At 44.2% G+C, this 23,997-nt stretch overlaps 4 protein-coding genes across 4 annotated transcripts; 3 read left to right on the forward strand and 1 right to left on the reverse strand.

The window, feature by feature from the left end:
- Positions 1-16: 16 nt before the first annotated feature.
- AOL_s00188g303 (uncharacterized protein) lies at positions 17-2,899 on the forward strand (the record flags this gene model as incomplete). Its single annotated transcript, XM_011128551.1, has 6 exons — positions 17-147; positions 220-250; positions 366-398; positions 483-492; positions 618-1,434; positions 1,507-2,899. 6 exons carry the CDS (start codon positions 17-19, stop codon positions 2,897-2,899), a joined length of 2,415 nt encoding a protein of 804 aa, XP_011126853.1.
- A 3,852-nt stretch (positions 2,900-6,751) lies between these two features.
- AOL_s00188g304 (uncharacterized protein) lies at positions 6,752-7,524 on the forward strand (the record flags this gene model as incomplete). Its single annotated transcript, XM_011128552.1, has 2 exons — positions 6,752-6,890; positions 6,959-7,524. The coding sequence occupies 2 exons, from the start codon at positions 6,752-6,754 to the stop codon at positions 7,522-7,524; spliced, it is 705 nt and encodes a 234-aa protein (XP_011126854.1).
- Positions 7,525-13,340: 5,816 nt separating this feature from the next.
- AOL_s00188g305 (uncharacterized protein) lies at positions 13,341-15,032 on the forward strand (the record flags this gene model as incomplete). The annotated part of the gene is made up of 1 exon (XM_011128553.1): positions 13,341-15,032. The coding sequence occupies one exon, from the start codon at positions 13,341-13,343 to the stop codon at positions 15,030-15,032; it is 1,692 nt and encodes a 563-aa protein (XP_011126855.1).
- A 1,061-nt stretch (positions 15,033-16,093) lies between these two features.
- Positions 16,094-19,255, reverse strand: AOL_s00188g306 (uncharacterized protein; the record flags this gene model as incomplete). The annotated part of the gene is made up of 1 exon (XM_011128554.1): positions 16,094-19,255. The coding sequence occupies one exon, from the start codon at positions 19,253-19,255 to the stop codon at positions 16,094-16,096; it is 3,162 nt and encodes a 1,053-aa protein (XP_011126856.1).
- Positions 19,256-23,997: the final 4,742 nt, after the last annotated feature.

Below are 23,997 nucleotides of genomic sequence, written 5' to 3' on the forward strand. Positions count from 1 at the left end.
TCGAGCGCAAAGTAGCATGGATGAACTCTTCCGAGCGGACCAATCATGCCGTCAAAAATTCGCCAACTTGGTAGCTTTGACTGAATCTCCGATACGGGATTTTAGCACACAAGTCTCGCGACGGGACTGGGATATCGAAATCGAAAGGTATAAAATATGGGCTAATGGCGTCGGAGTCGGGTATTCGGGGGAAAATTATGAAAGCTCTCTGGATTATAGATTGAGGGATGCATCCTTTCTGCGATATCAGGTGAGTTTGTGTTCGAATTCGATCAGTCCAAACTTATTCGATTTGGGAGAGTTGGGTCAAAAATTTTATAAGCGACATCCGCTAGAAAACCACTGGGAGTTAACATACCAACTAGGTTGCTTTAATACTCAAACTTTTGAGCGAACATGTAAGGCTGGCCCATCTTCGATATATATACGGTCCTACAATGGAGTGTCAGCGACTAATACATCCGAATGTTCTATAACACTAGATCGAAAATGGTAAGTGATCTAAGCAAGACGCGGCAAATAAGCAATATATATATATTCCCATGAACTTAAAATTATGGCTGCATACACCCTGAACAATATCACCAAGAGTTGCTAATATTTAATTTCTAATGTAGCTATAGTATTACTTAAAGGAGAAAGGGTACCTTGGGAGGATTTGACTAGAGAATCCACGGAGCCGGAGAACCCAGAAGATAATACTCAAGATACAAAGCCCTCCCAAAGCGAATCAGATGATGATACGGAAGAAGACTCGCCCTGGGATTTCTCATCCGACGATGTTTCAACCAATGGAGACTCTCCGGACGACTACGTTGGCGGGAACGATAGATCAAGAAGGCCTACGGTCAGCGGCATTGTCAATATTCATGGCCCCAACGTGAGAACGAGAACAGACTTTCCTGCTGGGGAAATGGCGCAAATTCGACATGCAATACAAACGACTGTCTCGTCGTTATACGCACTTCCTACTCGTAAGGCAGTCATTCAAGATCGGCTTCGTGGAGAACTACCAGAAGAAGTGACTTCTTTTGAGGATCTGGATATCTTATACGTTAAAGACAAATTCCCAGAATTGGCAAAATCTTCTCCTGGTGTTGCTACCCGGCTCGGAAAATTGATGACTCGTCGACGTGAAATATTACATTCCCGGAAAAATCGAGAAAGCCGTCAGCTACAGCCCAACGTAAGCACAATGCTAAAACCTACTGGACACCTGGAAGGGCCGATTAAAGGTCTCCGGAATTCGGGTTTGTTTGAGCCACTTGAATACACACCACTCGTACCTTCAACAATTGCCTCGGCCCTTCTTCCCGAGGATCTAGAAGTTGCAGTGCCGCGGAGGCCCTTAGGAGAAAATGGGGAAGAGCTAGAAACGTTCGTCTGTCCATATTGTTGTACAGTACAAGAGATAAAACGGGAAAGAGAGTGGAGGTTCGTTTATTGATAGATCCAATCTTCGAAATGATAATACTAGCACTTTGCTTACTCAACTGTCGGTTATAGGGCCCATGTGCTCCAAGATCTCCAGCCATACGTCTGCACATACCCAGATTGCGAACTTGGAGATTTTTTGTTCGAAAGTAGGGTACAATGGTATCAACACGAACTGGCAAAACATCGAGTCAATTGGTTTTGCAATACAAAAGGGCATGGACATTGTAACAATAAAACCGATTTCAGCGCACATATGGCTGCAGAACATGATAATGACGACTTCCATTTCAGCGGAATCGATCCCCTAGTAGCTTTTACGCTCTTTTCGATACCAGGTAATGCAACTGAGCCGGGTTTTTGCACACTATGCATGACAGAGACTTCAGACCCGGAGAGCCATGTCGGCCGGCACCTAGAAACCATTGCCCTTGCCGTCATCCGACCAGAAGACATCCCTAAGGAACCTCATGGGGAAACACCGCGCATTCACGACGGGGGAAAGATTAAAATAACGGAAGGTAAACAGTCTAGGGGCATAGCTGATCCCTTTTCCAGGGGGGCATATCTGGGGGCCAAACGATTGTATACATTGAGTGACACCGGGTCAGAGAGATCTCTAAACAAACCATTGCATATCGTGTTCAGGGACGCTGTTGGGTCAACTAACGCTCCTGCTGGTGGGGACAAACCCTTCACAACGAACAGAGGGTTTGAGAAACGGCCTAATCGGAAAGGAGGCATAAAAGTGCCTAAAAACAGCTTCAACGCTCTTGACTATACAAGCAGCAGTGAATCCGACTCTGACTCAGATTCAAGCTCAATTACGAGCTCAGTCTCGGATATGGCCTTCGGTACGCCGCCTCGCTGGGCTGCTTTCGGGTCCGATGCATATACAACGCCACCGTCTTCTTTCTCGGAACTCCATTTGAAATTGAAGTCCTGGGCAAGGCGCAATATATCTAGTGACAAGCGGACATCTAAGCCAAGTCCAAGCAGAAGGATATTCTCGTACGCAAAATCGGATGGGCCTTCGAGTAGCGTTGAAAAAAGCAAGCGGACGCTTAAGAGGAGGGACTCTTTCGATTTTAATATGGCTTTTAGCGATCCAAGTTCTGACAGTTCAACTGGGCGAAAACACGCCTTCCCGCGCTCTAAACATAGAGAAGAAGAAGTACCTGGGCAAAGTAAATCAAATGAACTCACTCCAAAGCCCGTGGCCTCAACACAGCCTCCGGTGGCAACAGGGAAGAAGCGGCGGTCTGGGAAAAGAGAGTCTGTCGATTCAAATCTTGCTTTCGGTGGGTCTAGCTCTGAAGCTTCAGCGAGTGACTATATGCGCAAATCGCGTGACCAAGTTGTGAAAAAGGTCTGGCGATGGTGGCGAACAGGAACTGCAGATACGGCTGATATAGATCCAGAGGATCACGGTCATTCAAGGCCGGAACCTGTTAAAGTTCCATGAAGTGAGTGGATACTCGAGACTTCATCAAACCATAATGTTGGAGTCTTAAAGTACCCTCATATTATATTGAATGTACCTTAAACAGTACTAGCTATAGCGCTAGCGAATGCAAACAGATCACCCTAAGACCGACATTTCTCCATGCATACTTTGGACCAAACTAGGATAAATAAGGTGACTCGGTCGTACGTAAATGCACCTATCGAGTTCATGGCAAGGAGAATGCCCTGTGTTCATTTAGCAACTTTTATCGATACATCAAAGAACGAATTTTGCGAGCGGGATCAAACTTTCAAAATATCCAATCAGGATATAAAATGTAATATAGACTTGAATCTCCAATGTAACCGGGACAATATAGTAGCACGAGATCAAAATACCTACTATGGCGACAGGATCCAACTGGACTCTTAGGTCGAAGGATCTTTATCCCTGGATGAATCGATAGACGGTATATTTCGAGACCTACGAGTATGTATTGGATCAGGGAGGTACTCTATACGTGTAATTAGTACCAGTCTCCAGTTAATATTTCTTAGAATACCGCACCTGGCCGATCATCAAAAATGATGAATCTACATAAATGTATGTTTAGTTCTAGGCCGCAAGGTGTCGATCTTGTAAAGTCAACCAAAGTACTCCGTCGGTGTCGATATCACACTCGTTTAATTACTGCACGATGTGAGGAAAGATATCCTTAGGCCTCGGCCGGAGCTCGGGAGCTCAGAGAAGATGACGCTAGCCGGCACTGCAGGCATACGGATAATATTAATATATATCGATAATTTCGATGAAACTTTCAACAATCACCGGTGCGAGTAGACGGGTGAGACTACACCCTGATCTAAATATTTATTCCCTCAAAGCTTGAAAAGAGTCCTTGAACTACTGATTTCAAGTTGACGGCCATGAGCAGAGGCTAGTTAGGACTTCGCAGTATTACGTATTCTGTGTTGAAACGCGGAACTTGCCATTGGATTCATATTTAATTAGGAGCCTAAACTTCCTGTTTTCATGACATGAAACTCGCAGAAAGCTGTCATTATCAATACATCTGAATTATATATACTAAATCGGATAATCATACTACTACAATCCGATATATCTGAAATCTCGAGGGAAAAAAGGAGGCTCTTCAAGCCTTTGTTTCAACATTTTATCCACTTTCGCTGACTTTGCTGACCGTTGCGACAAGAATTGCCGTGAAACTTCTAGCCTTGGTCTTTTTCGCTTCCAGAACCCGTTGAAATCCCCACCGTTATGAAGCGAATGCGGTTTCAAGGAATTAGCCGAACCGAAGGTTATTGTCCTTCTCTAAATACGCCTAACCGGACTTCTTTGTCGAAAAGTTTGAAAACCGAAGATATTCGGCAGTTAAATAGGTTAAAAATGCTTGATCAAGCCCGGGCCTCTTTTAATTAAGTTTTCATAGCAACTTTTCGAGGTTTTAAACTAGAAAGTTGAAACAAGCGCAGGTGCTGTCTTTTGGGCTCCCGATGTTATTCCGCCGTCCGACCCAGCTGGCCAGCCATGAAAATGCGCTAGCTATGAGAACCGGTATCTAGAACAAGTCGAGAATCGCGATCGAAACTAAACTCGAAATTGTCAGCACGGCTCGAGATACCCCTTCTCTGAGATGTTTACCAAAACATATGTTGATCTTCCCCGTCACGGACATAGCTTTGGAACCGACTAGGCCCTTGGGCTTCCTAAACTTGAAGTCTAGGCAAGGAACCTTTCGCGAGCGGATCTTGCCATCCCCTTAAGCCTTGCCCCTCCGTATCGCGATAACTACCGGATTTGCGGAGAAATATCCCCTTGCGAAACAACTACATCACTCCTCTGGAGCTATACCTAGCTGCGAAGTATTCACAAGACTACAAACGGCACGGGTGGCACGGAAAGCTATGATCAATTCCTGTTTGAGACATGCATGGTTGAATAGCTCAGCGAAAAAGAGGCTGGATCACATTGATAGCTTCCCCGGAGATTTAGTAGAGCTAACTACTTAGTAACTGACGTATACTGACAATTAGTACTAGTTGACCCGAGAATAGCCACAAACACCGAACGTTGCAATCACTTATCGAACTGCATAATCTTAGCTTACAATAGAGGTTGGGAATGAGGCTGAAAACGAAGACGGTGTTCCTTCCTACAGAGCCGCCCTCTCGAAAGAGTAAGGAATGGCCAATAGATCCCATCCAGCACACCCTCAAAAGAAAGAATGCAAGTTGACGCAATTCAAGGCGTACTAATACATATTGAAGTTAGGATACCATCGATAAGTTATCACATACCAACAGACATCACTATTAAGACAAGAAAAAGACTCCCAGGAATAGCAGCAACATCTTAACACCGACAACATTGGGATGGTGACAAGCTTTTTTAGACGCCACAGACCCGTGAACAGGCTGCAGGCGAAATGCAACGGCTCTCATTGGCTGCCGTGGTGTTTCGACTAGTCGCCCCTCCCGTTCAATGGGCTTGTCCGGACAGGCCACCAAGCACAGGGCTCAACCAAGTGGGGTCCCACCACATTCGTAATGGCGTTTCATCTTTCGCCCAACTTTTCCGGCCCACCTTTTGCCCATGTCTACAACACTTTCGTGGTTATTACGCAGGAAGGAGCTGCCAGAAATAGTACGCGCCCACACCCACGTCTGGCCGGTACTTTGGCCCAAGCAAGGACGCTGGCCGGATAGCTCGACAGGACAGGCCAGAAAGTCTGGAATCCGACATTTTGCATTGACAATGTCAACTTGCTCGCGCTTCTTGGACAGCTTGGACAGCTTGGACTAGCTTGGGAGATTCTGGGTATCTTGCCGGTATCCGCTAGAATCATAGTTCCACGCGATAATTCTGGCATCAAATTTCCCTCTGAACACGCTTCAACGGCGCCTGATTGGAGGGGGATGTTGTTCCCTCTCAGTATTGAAATCGGTTCCCTCTGTTCATATCCCCAAGCGCGAAGAGACGCTATTAATATCCTTTTTCTCCAACAAAAGCTTGGTTACGGATGATAGGAATCATATCATATTCGAACACGAAAGAGGCTAGCACCAGCTGTTTCCCCACCGTTGGTTCCTGTTTAGCTGTCGAGTCGTTAGCACTTGTTAATTCCTTCGATGCGTATTGAAGACATTTGCTTATTCCATAGGGTACCACTAAAGGTACTCGAAGTACTTACATTGGGACAGGATGCACTGCATGGGGTCGTGAGCCAGCGAGCATAGCAGGGCACAGGCTTACCCCAGTCAGCATGTCTTAGTGCGAAAGTCTAAGAAGTACACACCCGGACCACCCCTGCGATCTCGAAGACCGATTTGCTTATTTTCGCATCTTCGACTCAAACTAACCGTCGCGCTATCAAATTTCGAGATGCACACGAGCGGCGAGCCTACTTAAGATGCAAAGATCCCACCTCCAACTTCCAACTTCTCCTACCTTCCCTCTATAGCCCCAACCAAAAACCCAAAAAAGTAATCTACAAAATAAATCCGCGAGTGCTCTTCTCGGGTAGAAAGTACTTTTTCTTTTTTCCCTTTTTCCTTTTTCACTTCGTTGGATCCCTTTTAGCTTCAATTCATAACCAACGTTTTCGCCCTGGGGTGAAAATAATTATTTTTTTGGTGGCGTCAAAAGATTGGTGTTTTTTATATCTTCCGCAGCTTCTTACATACTTCCTTCCCGCTCGGTGCCAGCTTATTTAAAACGACTGTTGATCCTCCCTTCTGCAACCATCCTCATCCATCCTTTCAGCTCAATTGATCAGTCATCACCAACCTCAAAACATCTCTTACCTTTCGACATTCAATAGATAGATTGACTTCTTTTCTATACGTCAAAATGCGTTTCACAATCGCTTCCCTTGCTACCGTCCTCGTCGGCGCCGTTGCCGTTCTGGCCGCTCCTACACCTAGATATACCGGGTGCAAGCTGTCTGGTATCTCGATCCCATCTGAGGCTTTCGTCGACCCAAATAACTGTAAGCCCTATTATAAAACATCTTTCTTCATAGACTCTATGGCAATATACTAATATCTATATCGATAGCTTCGAACACACTTCCAGGTGTCGCCCAAAATGAGCAGCTCGCCAAAATCGTTCTAGGATATGGCTCTCAGAACTACAGCTGCACCAATGGCGTTCCCACTCCTCACGGCGCCGTCGCGACTCTCTACGACCTGTCCTGTGCCTTCATGGTCTCTCCCGAATGGGCCGATGTCCTCACCCGTGGCGCCGTCCAGATGGACCCAACTGCCCAACTTGCTGGCATTCAAATGCTAAAGAACATGTTCAACGCCCAATTCATCGCTGGAGTCCACTACTTCAAGGGTGACTTCGCCACTCCAGCTTTCGAATTCGTCGACAAGACTAAATTTATCGGTGGCGTCGGTGGCAAGATCCCAGCTCTTCTTGGCTCTGATGTCGGCAAGCGTCCTCTGAACTTCGGTGCTGTTCCATCCCTCAAATTGGTCGCGAAGCAGGGTATGGGATCCACCTTCTCTAGCATCTACCGCCTTCACACTGCTGGTGGAGTCGCTCCCAAAACATGCGACTGGGCTGGCGAGAAACAAATCCCTTACGCTGCTCAATACTGGGTCTACAAGAGCAAATAAGAAAAGGCATCCATTTTAATTTCTAGCTTTTCCTTCATTTCTCTTTGTCCGTTTTGCTAAGGATTACTTCCTACCTACTGTTTAATCATGCTACTTTGTTTTCCCCTTTCGCATTTTCGCGCTATTATCATGATTACAGCTGGCGGCGCGCTAGCAACATTTTATACTATTAACCAGTAATACTACTTACATACCAATACCCAAAGCCTTTCACCAACGGTTTCCATGTAGATACCATCCTGTCGTTGCAGAAGTCGTCTTTGCTTTTTAAGGATTGTTTTGAGAGTTAGTCACAAAAGGATACGGATATACCCCATCATCATCACAGTCGTTTAGATAGTATTTTTTATTCCTCTGGAAATCAGCAGAGAATTGTATTTAGCTGGGAGGCACAATAATCAAGGAAATTCATTCTAAAAGCTCTGCAATAATAAACACCCAACTAGAGAAGAAGTAGTTTGTTGTTGAGCTCGATAACCTATGAGCTCCCTGACTTATCGAACTAGGGCTACCTTCCACTTCTGAGCGGAGTGAACCCGACCCAAAGCGTCCTTTTTTTTTGCCAATTCTACCAGCTTCACTCGTTTACCTTCATGAAAACCTGTCATGAGGAGATTAAATCTTGGATTTTTCTGTTTTTAAAATGGTGGCTAGGGAATCAAGCATTTTTTTTTACAACTCAGTTCTTTCCACCCGACGGAGCCGTCCAGCCGTGCTGGTGCGGGAAAGTCTCGTTAGTTCTACAATAAATTGCATAAGAATCAAATTTCGGTTATTTTGGGTCGTAAAAACCGCCCTCTTTAGTTGTCTTCGTTATCTAACGTGGCAATGGAAAAAGTCCTTAATCCCGCTCTGTTGGATTAAGTTGTAATACGCTAAACAAAAGGTTTGGTCGCCGGCCATTGGGACGCTGCTCATTCTCGATTTGACATTTTGCTGGCCGGGGTTGATCACGAACAAGGGCAGCCAGATGTGGCGAAAAAACACGTTGATAGACATACGTTTTGCCATGGCCTCGAAGAGTTACTAGGATTTTTGAACCGACGCGACCGGGCAGGGTCAAAAGCTGGCCTCGAGACTAGGTCATATGCATGTATTAGAAACCTTCCACGCAGAATCGTATCCGAGGCGCCTACAACCTTGAAGTGATCTTCTACACGTTCTTTTGAGCAGTGTTCACATTGTATTTTTCCAGCACCCCGGGATTAACAAGGTTTGAGCTGATCCAGAGATTAATCATGACAACGATGTTGGCTCACCATATGAACCTCGCCGCATGCAGCCTCTTTTTTCTCACCCATGCTGATCAGGATTGTTGTCGTGTTTACCACAGGTTGGAGGCAACTTTTTACAGATACGAGATGTATGCAAGGCTGAACAAATGCACGGGAAGTACTCGAAGTGACATTTCAAGATTCCGGATATTGGATTGGGTTTTTGGCTTAGGCATATGCTGTGCTGCAATAAAAAGACTGTACTCTCTTCTTTCGTACGAAGCGGGAGGGATCAATTCAATGAACCGGCATGTTGGATATGTTCGTTCGGCTACGTACTGCACAACTGTAATGAAGCTTGCATGGGGACCTGGAATACCTTCAAGGTTGTGGTTTACGTACCACCCGTCTCTCATAACTTTGTATCTGCAAGAAAGAATATAAGGCAACGAAATAAGAAAACTGTCCAAGGGTTCACAAGTGCGCTTAATTTCCTTGTCCAAATGTTCCAAGTTAATGCTGTATAAACGGATAACTCGGCCTTCCTGAACGCCCTCTGATAAAAGCAGAGTATCTGGGATGTCGAGATCAAAGTATAGGACGTTAAACCCAAAGATCTTCGTGAAAACGCGCAATCTCGACAGATGAAGTTGAACGGTATCCAATCAGAGCTGTTACCATATAAAGCCAGCTTAGTCTTTTTGGTTTTTATTTCTTCTTGCTCCACTTTTTAGTTTCCTTCTTTTAATATGGGGCAAGTTGTTTCTGAAAATAGAAATGGAGTGCCAGTGCTCCACTAATCCTTTGGAGGAAAACTACGGAATGGGATTTTAGCATCGATTTGATCGGAGATGCAAAGAGGGAATGTCCTTGTTCCCTTTCCCAAAAGTTCGAGTTCCTCCACACCCTCTTTTTTTTCCTTATGAAGCAGAAAAATGGTGTCTCGAGGACCAGACCAGTCGAGGGTCTTCGGAAGATAAGGTTGCCCGCAGGCTAACCGCTGGACCCTGGCCACGCTAATGTAATTTAGGGGCAAGCGATTGGATGGATATTTTTGGTGTGTGTGGGTAGGCGCCGTTGGGTTGGCTGCGAAGTTGACCAATCAGAAGTCTGTGGATGTGGTGCCGTCACTGCACCGATGACATCGATATAGCTCGAAATTTTAAAGATCTTAAGATCCTGTGGTATTTTGGTAACGGCGATAATTTTCCAATGATACAGGTGATATAATGCTACATCGACGGCTATTCGGCTTCTTTTGCGACTTTGAAAATTGTATCTACGAATAGCCAGAAGATGAACCAACCGGACCTTCGCCAATGCAACGTCTAACATCCTGTGCGGGTTTGCAACACATGTACACATAGCCACGGTCGCATTTATTGTATATATAGAAATTTTGAGATCGAGTCGCGGCGCGGTCGATTTCATTTTAATATCTTTAGTTCATACGCCGAATACGTATATGAAATCAAGCACAATGAATATCAAGAGCTGTCAAAAGTCGCGTGTGTTTTCGACGTGCAAATGATTATATAGGTAGATCCTTGATTTTTGTAAAAACGGCTGGACTAATTGTACTAGGATCTAGCTGGTTAGTTCTGTCGGTATGTAAGGACTACGAGGAAAACTAAGAAATTGCTAATTTGAGAAGATCCGTTGTATAGGTCATGGATGTGCTTCTGGCTTCTAATCCCGTTGTCAAATCCTAGAGCTGGGTGAGGTGCAGAGGGACCCAGTCCTTAAGATTACCAAATTCGAAAGACTCCTCAACCTGGTTCCGGTAACTTCCTATATAGTAAATTCAAGCCTATTAATATAGTATGGAATTATAGCTGAGACCTTGTGACACCTTGGGCTGTCGGGATTACATGATATTCTCCACATATAGCAGGCCGTTAGTTAGAATTTGGGTGTTTCTGAAGATTGGTAGATAGTATTATGTATCTAGCGTACTGGGTTGTCTCGTCGTCTGATGCCTCAACTGTGGGTATTAGGATATATCGATCCGGATACTTCAAAAGCGGACCAGTCGTTCACGACATCGATATCGTCTAGCTAGACATTCAAATACCGTCAGGGCGGCCCTGTAGCTCAAATCCTGTGTAAATTCCTAGGCCAAATAAAAAGATTCCACATCTCACGTTCTCACGCTCTCACGCCGACATATCCAGAATCAGGAAACGTGAATATGCAATGTATATGCAATGTATATGTAATGCAATGCCCTTTTAGCCTATTAGACGAGGATTAATATTATAAAAGGGCGGCTACTCAGACATTCGAACGCCATAGAAGGGTCTTAGAATGCCCTTCCCCGGCCAGTACAATAGGGCGCTATGGGCCAGGGGGTTCGTGACGAGGTGCGTGCGTGCGCATGCAGGTAGGGTTGGGTCATAAATCCCATTTAATTGCAGCCGTGGGTTGGTGATTTGATACGGGTATCCGGGATTTGAGATGCAGGTCGAAGCACCTTTTGATTGATTTATACTACAGGGAAGATTCTTCTGAGTGGTTTATGCATGAACTACTGGAACATACTTTTTCATTGAAGTTTCCTTCGAATTGATATGGGACGCTTGGCGCTCTAATCGAGGTACCGATTTCCTGGAATATTGCAACTGGTCGGGCTTGGTGACTATGAAGGAGCAATGGTCTTAGAACAAGACCAATAGGGAGTATTCTACTACTGATTAATTAACGTTTATATAAACCTGATTGTACTAAACGGCTAGCAGTAATGAAATATCCTACCATTCATGATTATGATTATCCTTCATCGAACAAATAGGTAGTTGATACTGTGGTACCCCAGGGACTTAATTCCATTGCATTCAAAGTGTGTTATGAATAGAAACTAGTAATGCCTTAGGCCTTTTGGTCGAGTATAAGGATTATCCTCTTTTTGTTTATCTTGATCAGCCTATTCTGGACGAATTCTCATGGATCTGAGCTTTATAGACAGGATGTACTTACCGCAGATATCGCGATAATTAACACTATACATGTGGAAGAGCTGAAGATTTTATCTCTCGGTCCAGCCAGTGTTGCGCGTGCGTAGGTTAATGCTATGATGGCATATTCTGGGGGACTAATGATGGCACGGCCGCTCCCGCGCCTGTCCTAGTCCAGCCTACCGACATGGGTTCTCTCTTCGGGATCGGTCGGGGTCGTGTTCGTCGAATCTTTCACATCACTGCCATTTTCAGCGAGTTCCAAACATAGTTTTGTTGCATTACTTTGGGTTAGCGTGTACCTAAAATGGAAATACCACAAACAACACGCTCAAGTGCGTTGACAACCGGTTTTTGTATGATAGGCGGGTAGGTGTTTGCTAGTCTCGTTCCCAGGTGTTTGCAACGTTTGATAGTTAACATTTAGTATTCGTGAGTCAGGTAGCTAAATTCCCCCCCCTCCTTTGCTTTGTTCCATAGGTGGTCTTCATATTTTCATTGGCGGAGATAATAGGTCTCGTTTATCTCCCCGTAGCTAACTATCGTGGGCGATCCTGAATGATGTACCTGGCGAAATCGGCGCAGGTGCTATATATAAATGACATGTTTTGGTCCGATCAGTCTTATCGGGAAATCAAACGGTCCGATCTCGCGGTCTATAGTGCATGTAACAATGATGCTTCTCGCTATTGAGAGTGTGGGGGCTTCATAGGGTCTCGACATTCCGGACTAGAAGGAATATTAGAGGATATTAGTATAGGCGAGGTGACTTCGCGATAGAGAACGCGATGTAGCGAGTAGTTGAGTAATAGGCGAGAGCAAATACGAACACGCCAGGTCATGTAGACTGGGCCGCACTTGTGAAATGGTGCGACATAACGAATCGGTAGTGTCTCTTCTCACGCCATCGACTCCGATTACAAGATTGCCATCGACTGTCTATAGAGGTTATCCTGACTATATACTCAACACGGGGCCCCCACAAAATCACTGTAAGAAAAATCAGGATTTGGGGGAAAACGAGACTAAATTTTGGCCATTCTAGCTAGTTCCGAGTTACATTAGAAGAAGATTGATGATGAATTTATAACCCCATGATCTCGACATGCGGAGGGACTTACCGGGGAATGCCCTATCTATAGAACTTTCCCTCCAAGCTAACGGCGGCGATTCTGCCGATCTAATTCATATAGTACCATTTAGAGGTTTTCAGCCCAGAAAATTTATTCTTCTAAAAGATCGTCATTCATTTATATATAAAGTCCGTAGTCCTTGCCCAGCAAAACAATTTCTCTTCCTTTCGAACAACCTCTCCTCTTCCAGTTTATTCACTAAATCCGCCTGATACAAAGCCCAGAGCTGTTCAGAATTAGCGTTCCCAATCCCACCGTGCACCCTCGACGCGTTCTTTGGGATAATTACTCAGAACTCAGATTTTCTATACACTCAGGTTGACATAAGTCTGTAAAACTCCGTGGTTCTTCAAATACGATTTGGGGTTTAGTATACAGTGAATCCCCAAATCTCATGCAATACAAGTCTCAATCCCGCAAAAAACCTCTAAGAAATCCACCTTGACAAGGAAAGTAGGCTTGGAGGCTACTCAAACAATATTTATTTCCAAAAGGCCTAGTTGGTGGCTTGTCCTATGGCTGAATACGCGAAGCCTGCCAATCCACAGGGTATGGCTAGTGACGTCCTTGACGCCGCGTTAGAGCAATTACTTCGGTTTGAGCATGTCCCTCCTCCGCAAATAGAGGATGGGATTCCACCTCGTCGCCTAAGGACCGAAGTCCTTGAGACGGACCACTTGATTGATCAAATCACCGATCAACGGTCACCGACCCAAACAGGACCTCCTTCACCCCAGTCAAATGATACATCTCTTGCTGCAGACAAGACCGTGGAAGAGGTTCCCGTACAAGACCGAAAGGAACGACAACGTCTTATCTTCCTTCGGAATGCGATAGAGCTTCGGAGACGTCACTACGCCCGAGTCGCGGGCGCGCAGAAAATTGCGGAATATATTTTACAGTGCTACTCTTGGGGCTACCCCATTGACTGGATGTCATGGGTCGAAGCTATTCCCTATCTTCAGGTGAAATTTCCGAAAAGAGATCCGAGGACATACAAGAAGCCCCAGACCGCTGAGCCGGGGCTGGGTGCTTTGATTTCGAAGGCTCGACCTACTAGAGCTTTATTTACAGGAATGGAAGACGGCATAATCGCAAGAATTATGGGGATGTTGGATTTTCCAACAGTACATTCTCTTCGCCTGACCGCAAAGAGCTTCGATAATGTCTATGGAGAGCATTGGGAAGACATTTGCGATAATATCTATGAGGACAAGCAAAAGAAGATCTCATATATCCCAGACTTCTATACACCCAGTGGTTCAGCTGAGGAGGACTCTGAAGAAAAGTTGAGACAGCATCACTACTGTACTGATTGGGTTGTCCAGTCGATTTTGCCAAACTATCATGAATCAAGGGTAATGATAGATGCTGACTCTGTACGGGTCTCAACGAATGCCTTTTTGCAGATGGCATTGCATCCACCACGAAGAAATGGCAATGGCGCCGGTGACGGTGAGGCAAGAAGCAACGGGAATGGTATTCAAATAGAAAGAACGGATGTGAATCACCAACCCGTGATTGTGGGCAATGCAGAAGAACATACCACATTCAATATCTGGTGTAGCAAAAGTGCAGAAGTTGCTGCGGGGGCTAATAGTGCTGCCGGGGAGAGTATCGGAGGTAGTCAAGAACAATCTCGCGGAAGACAAGACGCAAAGAGTTTTGCTGTACCCAAGTTTGCTAGGCCTCAGATTGTGGAAGGCGAAACATTTCCCTTCGCCGGTCTTCTAAAATACGTTCTCGAAAAGCATTTGGGGTCACCTAGAAGGAGTAAGGACAACCTTCCAAGATATCACAAACGCTTAGATATGATAGAGAGGATGGGTTTAAAAAATCAAGCAGATGAGAAGAAGGCATTCCACTGGGCTCTTAACTTGGTATTGTGGTATTTGAAGAAGGAGCGGACGGTTTACTATGGTATTAGAAATGAATTTCTGAACCAAATAAAGGAAGAAGATGAGGAAGAGAATGAAGAGGGGGAGGTGTTGACGATTACTGATAAGGAGTATGTCGAGCGGTTGAAGCGCCTGAAACCGGTCCAGCTCTGGGAATTAGTGAGGCTAATAGAAGTCAAGTTAGAGGATGTAATAACTCTCCTAAAAGTTAAGGGGTTTCTCGAGGTTGATGAAGACGAGGTTGATAAAGCCGAGGTCATGGAGGAGTTCATATTTGCAAGAATAAAGCAGGTTCTCAAAATGAATTGATAGCGGTAACATGGGTTGGTCTCTCTTGGCGAGAGAGAGTGTATGATATTCTAGGAAAAATAAGTTAGCGTAATACAATAGGCTCAAAAACAGGTGCTTCCGATAAAAACATCAACGTTGCCAGCTTCCCTTGGTATTTAAGTACATAGATGCAGCCACACGGCGTGGACTCCGTGTGTTGTCTGGTTTATGAGACCAATGCAGCCTTGGTTCCATAAAGTTAAAAGAAAATCAATTTTGAGAGGGGTCTCCGAACTTTGGAGTACATTTTTACTCCCTGCCCATGAAAATTGTACAGCAGCTTAGTATTAAAATGTACAAGAATGCCGCTGTCCATAAAGTAAGTTTCCCATAGGCTTTGCTAGTTCTACCGATGCCAGGAATTATACTAATTGGTACATCTAACTTACTCTAAACGGAGAGCTGGGACCGGTAACCTTTGAACATTGAATACTAGATAGACCAATTCAATGTTTCCTGGGAGCTTTCCTCCTACAACCTGCCCATATTCTGACATTCGGGTACCGCGGCTGAAGGGGTGGCTGCGCAGGAGACAATATCGCGGCCCTTATATTGAGTTACTCACCTGAGCCACTCAAAGAGAGTTGAGAACCAAAGAATACGTTGTAAATATTCTGAATAGTATGCAATGATAGATGTTATGTGAATTGATAATTTGGCTAGTGAATGTATATGGTTGCTAGCCTCGGTGCCAGACACTTGCACACCGGTGAACCGACCAAAGCGTTACAAAAGATTTTCGGCTATTTAATTACACGTCACTGAAAAGCGAATGTGTTCAAACATGCGTGAAGCAATCTGAAAAGCGAATGTGTTCAAACATGCGTGAAGCAATTCCACTGAATAATAGCAAAGCGTTCAATCATGCTGCTCTCGTGGTAGGAAATGCAGAAAGTAAGAATAACTGGAAGAATAAGATAAATTTAGCGATTGTCTTATAACCAATTCCCCGTGGTTTTGAATTGGTAAAGAAAAGGACTGGTACCCCCCCCCCCCCCCCAAGATTAGTCAATACTTATATAGTAGCTGGGTGTTATTCTTTAGCAATGTGGCTCCGCGCTAGTGCCTGTTAAAAGGTCCATTAATTGTAGATTATCAGTCTGTTCGAACCATCCCTTCAAATAAAGCGTAAGCAACCCTTTGGTCAGTGGGGAACATCCCTCCGGATTCATGGAATCTTTAAGGGCATATCTTGTGTTATCGGTTTTGTACTCTGCCATATCTTCATAAACCTCCCATCTGTTTTTCTCTTTGTACACTTTTTCCGTTAGCAAAGGCATAAGCGGCAGCAAACGTTTATCCCATGTTTCTGGGAGTTGGGACGTAAGCCAGTCTGAGAATAGAAGACCTTTGAGTTTGAAGTTGCCGCATCTATTCAAAAGCTTGAAGGTGGAATTCCATCCAATCGATTCAGATGAATTTAATGGTACAATTGCATATGCCTTCCCCAAATTTGCATTAGAAAAAGATATGTGCAAGATATCTCTAATGCAATGGTCGACCGGAATGAATTCTTTGCGCTGTCTTGGTAGGAGGGGATATGTTCCCATCTTAATACAGCTGACAAAAAACCTTCCTATAAAATCATTTGGGTTTCCGAAGCCGGTTTTACTGTGACCCAGAATAAATCCAGGGCGGTAAATCGCGATTGGGACACCGTTTTTGATAGATTTCCAGAGTAGCTGTTCAGCTACCCATTGACTTTGCGCATATCCCAGGTCGTACATTAATCCATCGACGTAGGAGTCAATTGGTTCGTCTTCAGGAAGGCTCATCGGCCCATTTAAAAGGCCTGTTGGGCCATATACCACAAAGCTGGAGGAGTAGTGAATTGTTTTCGGTCGACCGGTTACAGCAAGACGAATAATATTAAGCGTGCCAATTGTATTTGCAGCTCGGTGGGCACTATAGGGCTGTACGTAGTTTATAATCGCTCCAAAGTGAAAGATAGTAGCGCAAGAGCGAGCTAATTCGTCAAAAGCTCTCCCGCTGAGGCCTAGGTTCTGCTCTCCGAGATCTCCGGGGATTAAATCTATTTTGGCCTCCATGAGCGCTTGGTCTTGTTTCGTAAACGAGATTCCGTACTGAGGGAAGGCTGCCTTCATCCGAGATAGAGCGTGGGTAGCGTCCTTCGCCCGCACTAAACAGTGAACTTTTTTAACCTCTGGCATCCGAAGTAACGCCTGTACTAGATATGCGCCGAGGAAGCCAGTCGCTCCTGTTACAAGCACGACCCCTTCCCCAGGAGCTCTCCAGTCTGGAATAGGTCCGTCTAGTGGCCGTAAATTTTCAGAAAGAAGAGCATCGCTTTGCATTGCTGCTTTTGTATCGATTTCCTTTCCAGAACCATTATCGAGATATTCTGCCATGGCAGATAGAGTTGGATTGCCGTATAGCGTATCTGTACTCATGGCAACCCCAAACTGTTTGCGAATTTTGAGTATTAAAGTTGCACTTTGGAGCGAAGTACCCCCTAGAGCAAAGTAGTTGTCACTAGGCTTAACTGAGGATGGCGGGTGGGCGAGAGTCTCCCGCCAAATGACTTCAAGCTTTCTTATAGTTGGAGCGCACGCATTTTCAGAGTTTTTATCCGAGTCTGTGTTGAATGCCGAATCTTTGGATTTCAAGTACACTCCCATGAGAATTTTGCGATCGACCTTTCCATTGGTATTCAATGGAAGCTTATCCAGAACTCGCAGGCGGGGTATCGAATACCAAGGGAGAATTTGACTAAGTTTCTGAGATATTGCTGTTAAGTTTCCTTCCTTTCCCTCCGATTTGAGAACGATAAATGCTAATAAGAAACTGGATGCTCCTGGGTCCGATTCGGGAGGCGGAATCTTTAAGACAGCAGCCATAGAAACGGGGCAGTTATTTGTAATAACAGCCTCGATTCCTTCCAACTCAACTCTAAAACCATGAATTTTGATTTGGTTGTCCTTGCGCCCAATGTATTCTAAGATTCTTCCGGATCTATCATATCGGACAAGGTCACCAGTTCGATAGAGGCGTATAGGCTCATTGTCTTTCGTTAGCCCCCTCACGCTGACAAATGCTTTCTTATTTGCGTCTGGTCTGTTCAAGTAACCAAGGGCGAGGCACGAACCACCGACACATAGCTCGCCTATAGAGTCCTTTGGCACAGGGCTTAGTCTTTCATCAAGAACATACATATCGGTCCCAATCAATGGGGTTCCAATTTTGATACTGCCAGAAGCTGCCTCTTGGAGAGTCACTTCATGGTAAGTACTCCAAACTGTGCATTCGGTCGGACCATAGGCATTGATGAGTTTCTTGGGAGGACTGCTAGACCCTAGCACTAGTTTCATGGCCATGGCGTTCGCAGCCTCCCCTCCAGTCACAAGGATATCTATTGCCGAGAACGCTTCGGGGCATGAAAAAGCCACAATATTAAAAATGCCAGAGGCGATGGTCATCCAATTAACTCGTGACTTTTTTCTTTGGAGTGCCTGGGCAAAGGTAAAGGGACTACTTAAAACGCCCTTGTTAAAATTGACAATAGTAGCTCCGCTCGTGAGAGTACCCCAAATATCAGTAGTTGAAATATCGAATGTAGGATTTGTAACGTGCCCTACGAGGTCACCAGGTCTGATATTAGAACAGTGGTTTATACGATATAGACCTTGTGCTAAAACCTCAACCCCCTTCGGCTTTCCTGTCGTTCCAGATGTATAAAATATATGGGACCGACTGCTAGGGTAGGTAACTGTGGGGAGACAAGTTTCGTCGGGGGTAGGCGGCCAATTTAGAAGGTGGTGGGCAACAGTAATGGTAGGGAAGCCACCCAAACAACGATTTTGATTTTCTGCATCAGTGATCAGATACACTGGTTGGGCGTCTTCCAGTCGTACTTTGATTTGTTCATCAGAAACCGAAGGGTCTAGTGGTACACATGTCCCTCCCACGAAAACCGTCGCTAACTGCGCGATAATGTGGTTAAGCCCTTTGGCCGCCAAGATAGCAATGGGAGATTCAAGAGGAATTGGTCGCTTTGATCGGAGCTCGCGAGCAAGCCTTTTCACTTTTTCGAGCAGCTCTATATATGTAACTGTTGTATCTTCGGTGGCGTCGATAAAAGCTAACCGAGACGGAAAGCGTTCTACTTGATGTAGAAACAAAGTTATTATACCACAACTAGGAAGGATAGGATTTGGATCGTCTGGTCGTTGAATAAGCGCCATAGTTTGAAGTTTGGGATCTTTTGAGGAGAAGATTTAGAGACTTTGGAATATGAAAGCTGTTATACAAGAGCTCCGCGAAAGATACTACTAGATCTTGCAAATTGCCGGTCTAGTATATTGAGGAGCATGATATAGAATCGACACTTTGCACCTATATTTATAGTTTTGGGGAACAGGATATTGCTATAGGTGCAAATATTCTCAAGAGCATATTTGCATTGTCTATGGGTCTATTTCTCGCTGCAATCCATTGTATTCTCTTGCTATTGCATGAATTTGCGAACTGAATGAGTTCTCGGATGAACAATTGGACCACATCATGTATCGCCAAGATTAGAGATGCCAGCATAATTACTTTATGCGTACATTCGTACGATATTGATATTGAAGTATAGGTTACTCTCAGACCGAGCAAGACTGAAAGAGACCACAGTTCGGACTCGAAACTAAATTCCATGATTTTGGACTTTGGCGGCATATTCCGAAGATGTTGATCAACTTCATGGCGTATCGCAATCACGATCGCACGGTATTGTAATGTTCGTAGGCCGTACGAGTGGCCGATGGCACACGCGCAAGGTAAATTGTAAGGTAAATGGCGCTAGGGATTGAGGGCTCCCACTAACCGAGAGCAATGAATTACGATGTACGAAAATCCCATCGTGCTAGAGGTTTATAATTTAGATAACCAATTAGCTGGTCTAACTACGACCATTTGTTCAACCTTAATGAATCATCATAGTGTCTGAGTTATAAACTAAAACCAGGGGCCAAGTTGCTACAAGCGAAGGCAATCCCAGCATCTATGGAATGTTTGTGTATCGTCCAATCATCGAAGTTTGAATACACCCCAAAGTTTAATTGAGTATATATCTGTATTTCTTTCTACAGTAGTCTGGCGCTGATCCGGAAGCAAAAGGAGATACCGCTAATCGTATTATTCTTCGTCCATCTAAATACCTCAATGCTACCACAGGACAGGCCTCCAGAGTTGTTTCTAGAACCGGCCATACGTTTTGGGGACCCAGGGAACTTTACCGCGGGGCGTCATGCAGCATATCACCTGCCAGAATGCCAGGAACAATTTATCTCAAGGCGTAAGCGAGTCGCTATGCACGTGCCACTAGGTTGATATATATCACCTTTTAGAATCTCCTACGTGGAGAAAAGGCCAATGGTAATTCGCAACAAAGCCGGAAATTCAGGACCGTCGACGTCCTAGGATCTTTGGAGTCCTTAATTGGATTTTGTGACTGCAAAATTCGTGAGTATTATTCGTTGAAAAGTCGACGGCGATCCTCATAAACATGGAGCATAACCTCGTAAAATGGACTGACTGGAGCATTTTGTATGCCCCCACGCCCCTAAGGCCAGGGCTAAGTCCAGCTGCTATAGTAACAAGGCGTGGACGTCTGCGCAGTAGCTCCACTTGAACCACAGAGCTCAAAATTTACATCCGCTAGTAAAGTCCTCAGAAGTGGAAGCTTCGGGATCAAAGATCGATTTGCTGCCGAAATTTCGATTCACAATGATGGTTGATTGGGATCCGGATGTTTCCTGTCCAGTACCGAGATGGTCTGGGCCTTAGATCCAGATACGCTTGTCAAACACGAGACTCACCTTCACTTTTGTTCCAAATCTTTAAAACTAATCATGATATCATTTCACAATATTATCTTTATAAGTTAATTAGGGGGGTGTTTTACTTGGCGCCGCGCGCGGCACAATCGGCTGGTTGTTAGATCTGCAAATGTATGCATGTTCATGGAATGCTGAGAAGTTCGATCGCCCTTAGCCTAGCGAGGCTTAGGTACTTACCATACTTGTACTTAGAGTGCTCGACTGAAAGGAGGGTTTTACTTTCTCTTTTACTTAATCGATGAAATTTAAAATACTATAGGACTAATTTATTATTTTATAATAATTCTAATATAGTATACCTAGTCAGTTCGTCAATTAGTTAGTTAATAAATATAATTTATTCATTAAAATATTTTATAAATAATAATAGATCAGTTTTTTTAGATGAGGCTTTTTTGGTTAGGGTACACAAACAATAATCCGGCCATTATACACCTATATCAGTATTTGGGCTAGAGTGGTCTCATTCCCAGACGTCACAATGGGCAGCGGCTAGAGGGCCTCACCAAGAAGAAATTTACGGTAGTCCGAAGGACCCCCCCTCTTGTATGTATATTTATTCCAGGCCATAAAAAGCAGCTTGTATAATTATGTGACACAATTTAGAAGTCAATTAATTTCCTACACTGGGAATCTCAACCTCAAAAGTGCAACGCGGTAGTGTGTTGATGATCGTTTGTGTCTGGCTTGTACTGCTGGATAGCTCGGCAGCTTAGCTTAGTCGGCCTTGTTATTGTCGAGATTTGTCATGAGAATTTCTAAATTTATACAATCCAGTCACTGGTAGCACGTTTATCTCGGCCGAATGGGCTTATGTAATTGTATTACCTGATATTACACTATCTAATTGGAAACCCAATTGAAGGGGCCTAGGGGCAGCTGACTATGGTCATAACCCCTTCCAGCTTTGTCATATGTCAAGCCAGTACATAGATATATTCCGCCTAAAATAATCAAACATATCACTCTTTTTGTGTCTGTTCACACCTTTCTTTTTCTTAAAACTTGACCACGCTTAGAGGCGTTCAAGGTAAGTAGAATGGGCAATTATTTATATTAGCGTCTGTTAATTTTGTGAGATTTCGATTGACATGGACTAACTATTATGACAAAATTACAGTAATTCTGACATTAACCTTCAGATAAATACCAAAAATTCCGTAGGGGAGTTGCCTCAAACGAGACTTTGCAAGTAGCGAAATACATTCTGTGTGCCTAGTAATTTGAGCTCATCGATCGTCCAGCCTATCTAACGATAAGCATACCCAACCCCTTGCCCCAAGGTACCTAGGTCAATCGTATCACGATGAATGATAATCGTGCTCATGACTCTGCTGTACTTCCCCATTTTCTATCAATACGTAATCTTCCCCAACTGATAGAAAAAGACTGGGGGTATCAATGAATTTCCCTGCATCGGGACTAAGTAACTTTTTATATTCTTCATCCGCGAGCGCATCCGTAAAATCTTTTATATCGCGAACATAAAAGTCTTCAATCCCATCAAACTCGCATAATGGAAATACGGGTAAGTTGTCTTTGAGAAATTTCATAGCAGGTTTATTGATATGCTTCTTTGGTTCTTTGTTAGTTCATGATCAAAGGTAAAGTAGTGCAGCAGTAATAGCTCATACGCACTTGGGCACATCTAATAACCCCGTATCTCTGCATCCACTTAATGCATAGTGGGCCGTGAATGTGAGACCAATATTCATTGAACTCGTCGTCAGACATCCCTGGCTTCTTCTGGAAATACATTGTAACACGGATGAACTTTTCGGTATTCATGATGTTGGTATCCTAATAAGAAGATTTCCAGCCCGAATTGAACGCACAACCAAAATTAAAAAATGCAGTTTTGCAAAAACTGAAGTGAAATTAGGAGTTGGGTGTTAGGAATCTGGAGCTACGATTGCCATTGGGAGGCCTCAGTCTTTAAAAAAGTGATATATGACCAAGATTTGGCGAATCCGGCCGAGGGCGTAAGTTATTTATCCAGAAGATTTTAAAACAACGTCAAATGAATGGGAGTAAATTCCTCTATGAAACTTTTGGTAATACAGGATAACAGCCCTGGTGGCTAAATTTCTAGCGTAGCCCTACTAAGCTGTAGTTTGCCCTGAATTATGGCTAGTCATTAGTAAGCCTAACTTGGGAAATAGATAAGTAGCTAATATTGGTCATACAAAATACGTTCATCTGCATGATACCTCAATCAATGGGGTGCTAAGAACTAATATCCCGCCCTGTCGGATGGGATATATGAAAAACGTCGTTTTCATTTTCGTCATGACGTCTTTCATATTCGCGGTTAGGAGGATGCAGCACACAGGAACTTTATTTTCTTGTATCAACTAGTATGCTTATGCTCTAGATTTTATGTAGACACGACAAATCAGAATTGTCAAAATAGTTAGTACGATCATTTTAATGGGTTTCGAATGCTGAGTCGGTGCTGTACTAAGTTAAACTGGGAGATCAAGAGGTGGGTAGCGGATAGAGAACTAATTAAGGTAGAAACCGGTTAACGGTTGGTTAAGCCGAATCCCAACGTTACTGACACTTGGTGTGCTCTTATCGTAATATTCTGCAATCCGATAGCAGCCGCAATTAGCGTAAGGTTATAAATCTAGCTTTCACGTGGATAACCCTGACATTAGCCCTTCCCACTTGCAAATGGCACTAGGTTAGCTAGCTTGTAGTACGAATGGCGGGATGGCTGCGCACTAGCTCCTAATGGGGCACGCATATTCTGCTGGAATTCGGACAATTCGCGAAGCAAAGACCTGCATTGGTTTATGATAAAGTGATGCTCATCGGCCGCTACATTGCATTATGCCATAAATCTGATATCACAAACAATCGATCTGAGAGAGGCAGGATTTCGTCCACAAAATAGTCGGAAACCCTTGTAAATATTTTGGCTTGCAGGGATTTGCTTATGAAGCGGGAAGTATAAATTGCTGCTGAAAATATTTAAGATTCCAATTCCTTATGCAAGGAAATGGTCTGGAATGTACATGTGCACCTACATGCATTTGCATATTTGCCACTCAACGGCCGTTATTTCAATGGTCTAGCTAACTAATACCCGTCTACTG

The sequence above is a fragment of the Orbilia oligospora genome, assembly GCF_000225545.1.
Source record: "Orbilia oligospora ATCC 24927 unplaced genomic scaffold scaffold00188, whole genome shotgun sequence".
Classification (NCBI taxonomy): domain Eukaryota; kingdom Fungi; phylum Ascomycota; class Orbiliomycetes; order Orbiliales; family Orbiliaceae; genus Orbilia; species Orbilia oligospora.